The sequence below is a fragment of the Phlebotomus papatasi genome, chromosome 3 (assembly GCF_024763615.1).
Source record: "Phlebotomus papatasi isolate M1 chromosome 3, Ppap_2.1, whole genome shotgun sequence".
Classification (NCBI taxonomy): domain Eukaryota; kingdom Metazoa; phylum Arthropoda; class Insecta; order Diptera; family Psychodidae; genus Phlebotomus; species Phlebotomus papatasi.
In genome coordinates, this window is record NC_077224.1 from 35,211,313 (window position 1) to 35,217,312 (window position 6,000).

At 32.9% G+C, this 6,000-nt stretch overlaps 1 protein-coding gene across 1 annotated transcript in view; it reads left to right on the plus strand.

Moving 5' to 3' along the window:
• Window positions 1-6,000, plus strand: part of LOC129805437 (alpha-1,3-mannosyl-glycoprotein 4-beta-N-acetylglucosaminyltransferase A) — a 20,729-nt gene extending 14,729 nt beyond the window's left edge. The window contains exon 6 of the mRNA XM_055853332.1: window positions 4,657-6,000. Within this exon, the coding sequence (XP_055709307.1) occupies window positions 4,657-4,686 (30 nt within the window). The 3' untranslated portion in view covers window positions 4,687-6,000. The remainder of the gene's footprint in view (window positions 1-4,656) is intronic.

Genomic DNA, 6,000 nt, shown 5'->3' on the forward strand with positions numbered 1-6,000 from the left:
CCCCCCACCCCCCACCCCTCCTTCCGCCATTTTGAAGACCCCCCTTTTTTGTTTTCTCAATAGCTCCGCCCCTATGGCATTCAGCGGACTCAAATTTTAGTATGTTATAGCTGGGCCTTAGAGCTTTCCATCAATACCAAACTTAAGGTCCCCCGACCCCCCTGACCCGAGCTATAAGGGTCCAAAAAAAATTTCTTAAAATGGCCATAACTCCGGTTCTAATTGTCAGAATTTAAAAAGTGAGGGCTTTTTGGAAAGCTCTCGTAAAATGCCACTTCCCCTTCTAACATCGCAAGTGCATAAAACCACCGCTAGGGGCGCTTTTTTTAAAAAGAAAATTTTTAAATCTTAAAAGTTAAATAACTCAAAAATTCCATTGTGCATCGGGCTGAAAATTTAGTATGTTGTAGCCGTTGATTATACCTATCAAACAAAAAAAACCTTAAGTCGATCCATAACCCCTGACCCGAGCTATAAGGGGTCAAAGTTCGAACATTGACCGGCCTCTATCTCCGGTTCTAATTAACATAGCGACCTAAATTTTACCTTTTTGGTTTCGTCTCGATGAGAACTTTCAGATGGAAGTTCAAAAAGTCCCCATAGGTGGCGCTGTGATAGCGTCAAAATTCATCGAAATTCAAAGTCACTTTTCTCAAAAACGGCATTGTGCAAGTTAATAAAATTTTAGTATGTTGTAGTCCAGTCTAGGACGTTTCCAAAATGGTGCGTATGCGCGCTGTGGTTTCAATAGAACCGGAGATATGAGGGGTCAAAGTTCACGAAATTCAAAAAATCATATCTCCGGTTCTATGTGACCGATTTTGATGAATGAGGGCTTAAACGAAAGATCTCACTAAATGCTACAACTTTCTAGAATATTTGAACTTCGTGGGACCAACACCAGGGGCGCCACAGTCGAAAAACCAATTTCAATATCACATAACCTCAATTATCTCGACTGTCGCTGAACCGATTTTGATGATTACTTCGACACAATTGTAGAACACATTTGTCTCTACATTTCGTCCATACATCATTTTCCGCTCAGACTACGCTATCACTCCGATTTTGCCGTTTAAGTGTGAAAAAAATGATTTTTCCCATAAAAACGCTTTGAAATCACTCAGATGCCAATTTGACTGCCTCTACTCCACCAAGACACTTAAAATAGGGTTTTAAATGGAAAGTCCCACAAAATACAACAATTCTTTGAAATAGTTGAAGCTCAACAAATGACTACTTGGGGCACTCTGGATGAAAAAACGAGTTAAGAAACAAAAAACCTCGCTTATCTTGGCTTCTGAGTAATCGATGAGATCATGTTCTATGGGAAAATTATAGAGAACATTCTGGTCTACATTTCATCCATATATCACTTTTCTATCAGTTCATCCAAATCCTTGATATTTTGGTTTAAATACAAAATTTGTATAATTTCACGAATTTGATTCAAGATAACTGAATGGCGTCTCCCAACTTCAGCTCTAAATCGAATTTGCATGCACTCCGAGTTAGCTCACGTTAAGAATCTCACCTACATAAGCCGGTTAGGATTATCTGTCCCATTTAAAATATAGTAAAATTTTATAGTCCCATCTTATTCTCAAATTGACCAAAATTTTCGATGCTGAACTGCTTTCAGTTTTACTGCTCGAACTCAAAGTGAGAGCAATTATATACAGTAGACTCTCTCTCAATCGGGCATATGGGGCAAAATATCATCCAAATTATTGAGAGATTTGGGCATCAAAATCATTATAAATTCCACAAAAAGCGCTCAAATTTTAAGAATCACGATAAAACAAGGAGAAATACAGCGAATTTGAACAAATTTGCTTTAAAATCAAACGTGAAAATTGTCAACAAAATTTTGCGCCCGATTGACAAAGAGCCAATTGAGCAAGAGTCTACTGTAATCCACTTTTTTTCAACTTGTGACACGATTAGAGGCCAAACGGTAAAAGATATCGTCTTCCGGTCTTCGTCGTCTTCTCCATAAGTCAACATTATCTAAGACAGCCTTTTTTTCTTATTCTCCCCGCCGCCTCCTTCTCCTCCAAAACCATGTTTTTTTGGTTTATTTCGAAAACGGCTCCTACGATTTCTTTCATTTTCGAGTATGTTTTAGAGGTAGTCAAGGCGAATATTACGTCCTTGGACACATATGCTTGAAAACCATTTCGATATCGAATTTTCGAACATCAAAGTTTAACCACTTTGGAGGGCCTATTTTTTACCGATTTGCTTAAATTTGAATATTTTTGAAAGATCTTGAAATTGCCAACCTGACTGTATCGCACTTTATCGGTCATGAGTCAGTATAGTACCCGTAATTGATTTCTCAAAAATTTTTCAAAAATATTTTTTTTATTTTTTCGAAAGCTTGTGACACGGCTAGAGGCCAAACCGTAAGCCATATCGACTTCCAATCTTCGACAATCCCCCCTCCCTGTAAGTCAACATTATCTAGGACAGTATTTTTTACTTTTTCCCACATCCCCTTACTTCCCCTAGAAAATCATGTTTTTTGGTTTATTTTGAATACGGCTCTTACAATTCCTTTCATTTTCAAATATGTTTTAGAAGTGGTCAGGGTGAATTTTTTTTCGCTTTTAACTTCCCAAAGCACAGAAAATTTCCCTTTTCCCCAATAGGCGTTACTGATATTAGAACTTGAAGGTCGACTCTGAACTCAGACCCGAGGCGCATAAAGCCCTTACCTTTGTTATTTCATTATTTTATTTTATAAAATATAAATTGTGCAAAGAGAGACGAGATTTCCAAAGAAAAGTGTCCAAAAACAAAGATTACCGAAGACAAAGATTCCAAAGAAAAACTGGGAAAAAACATAAGTGTATGAAACAAAATGAAAAAAAACGAAGATTCTCGATCCCGTTTCTTCAACCCTAAACCAATAATTGAAAACCATGATATTCGACTTTAAACTCAGACTCGAGCCGCATAGCACCCTTGATCTCGTAAAACTACAATTTTATTATTTTATTGGTTGATAAGCTTATGTGAGATGTATGGCAGACGAAATGTTCAATTTTTGTAAAAATGTATGAAAGGCAAAATGTAAAAGACGAAGATTCCGTAAACCGATTTTTTCTGACCTTCAATTTTTGACCCTCTCGCTCCTAAAGGGTTAACCAAACTCTGATTGACCAAAAAGCATAGCAAAATTTTGATAAAAATCTTCTTTAAGGTTCTCATACGAAGAACAACCTTCAGGTTTGAGAAACACTGATGAACGCCGGTGCTCTTCCCTTATCCTAAATAAAAAAAACAAGATCAAGATTTATTTCCCATGTTATTTATTTAACTTAAAATATCTCAGGGGTCTCGGTCAAAGTCCCGAAAGCCAAAATCCCGAAAAGCCAAAATCCTGATAGCAAAAATCTTGAATTGTCAAAATCCTGAAAGGGACAAAATATACGGAAAATAATGTATAAAATAATTTTCCAAAATACAGAAGATTTCTCTTTGCTTTCAACAAGCGCAGGTGCAATTGTGGAAGTAATTACGACACTTGAGAATTTCGGATTTTGACTTTCGGACGTTTGTGCTTTTCAATTTTGGCTTTCAGGATTTTGGCTTTCGCGACTTTGACCAAGACCCCTGAGACATTTTAAGTTAAATAAATAACATAGGATCAGAATACGAAATCTTAATCTTGGAAATATTTAACAACTTGAAATTTTTATATTGCTCTTATTCTCAAAATTGAGGCCAATGTCGACGTATGGGCGAGTCACCAATAGCTCTATGTCGGTATCTCTCATTGTTTAACCTCTAGTTCGAGAACAAGAATAAAATTACACCAGACATTTCAAAATAAAAGTCCAAATTTAACTAAAACGGTTTAAATTTAAATCCCAAGAATGATCGAACTGAATAAATTCAATTCAATTCAATTTATTGATAAATAAATAGGACAAGCTGTCCTCTGTACAAAGAATTTCCCTAAACAATTGTTTGTGTAAATTAATAGTAATTTTTGTTCAATTTCGAAATTAATTAGGAGACAAAATCTTAAACTCGTAACTCTTAAATACTATTTTCAATTAACAAAAATTTACTAGTTTGTCAGCTTTTATTCAATTAATCAAATCTAAATTTAGTATATCTGAATATATCAATAAAACTGTCGTTAACTTTATGGTATAAATATAAAGCCCCGAAAATAATTTGATAATGACTTTCTGTGAATTGCTGCTAATTCATCGAAAATTGGTAGTTCAAGTGGTGAATATAATGGGAATGAAAGTCACGTATACTTTAACTTCTGTGTTCTGATCGATAGACATAACTTTGATTCATTTGAAGCAATTAATTCTTTCACTCAATTGACGTGAATTGTATTTTTTTCACTTGGTTTAATCAATTGTCTTCGCTTGAAATGCATTTAGAAAGAAAAAAAAACAATCTGGGTCAGTTTATTAAATTTGCTTTGCTGAATTTGTCAGCATTTGATTTAGCTTCTGTCTCGTTTCCTTTTATCTCTGTAATATCCATGTATAAAACGATCATGTTACAAGCTCAACATTTTATAATTAAATTTTGTTCATTGAACTGAGAGTGTTTTTTTTATTTTTTTGATAAAATGTTGCAACTTGCAAGTATATTGAATTTTGTAACAATATATTTTTCCAGATTCATCTCGAGGAGAGCAGTGCAAGATGACCTAAAAGCAAAAACACGAATTTATGGCAAACACTGCAGAGAAACTTTTCACTGCACAAGGTTACAAACCCTTAAAAAAAACATCCCCAAAAACCAAGATTGTGAAAAAGGCTTCTTAGTGGCATTATTGATTGGTAGAAAAAGAGATAAAAAAAATTACATAAAAAATAACCTATGATTACAACTGTGATAACAAATATTTACGATGTAATAATCGATTAAAGAACCCTCTGATTAACCTAGTCTCATGTGTAGGAAGAAATTTTAAATGAATATTTCGTATTATTTTCTTTCCAACGCAAGTTATAAAAAAAATAATGTCGAAGAGAGAATTCAATTCAGGATCATGAAAAAAAATATTGTATTTATGATATTAGCATTTTAATTGTATAAATAATATTGTATTGGAATATTTCTTGGCCATAAGGAAATTGATGTTAACTCAGAAATATTATATTTAGATTTAACATTTTAATCATGGCGTGGGAATTTAAAAATCATTTTACATTGTAATTCAAATTGAATTACCGTTTATTTAGTTAACAAAATTTATTTGTTGAATCTCTATTTTATGAACAGCAATAACTCTGAAATTTTTTGTTAAAAGGAAATTATACAAATTTAGTTTTTTTGGGTTCTTAAAAACAACAACAAAAAAACTCACCATCTCTAGAATTCTCACACCATGCACATAAAACCCAAGATAAAACCGTAGAAATCTCAAAACACAGATAATAAAAAATAAACATTAACAAAACATTAACCGTTGAAATAAAAAGGGTCAACGACCAAATATTTAGAACAAAAATCGAATATTCACAATAGTATTTTACGAAGGAAGATGTAGTAGATGTTTAAAAAAAGGTATATAATAGATATTTTTGCATCAGCAACAAACAGCTATATGAGCAATGTAAAAACCATTATATGCATTAGCAAAAAAAAGAAAATGATGGAAATTAGTAAAACTCATTAAATGGAATTAAGCTTAAAAAAAAAACAAAACATAAAATAAAATCTCCAAATGTGAATCTCAAGAAGAAAAAACTAAATGAATCTCATCTTTTTGAAAAGCTGACAAAACCGAAGAATAATGCAGAATTTGCATAACAAAGAAAAAAAATCGAGTATTTTGTAAATTATTATATACGAAAAAATAAAACCCAAAACAGCTATTTAATGTGTCAAGTAATTTCTGTAGTGATATTGTTTAAATGTATTATATGAAAATGATTGTAAGATGATGAAATTGTCCAAGAACCACACCAAAAGAAATTGAATGAAAGATTAAAATGGAAAAAAATTGTGAGGAAA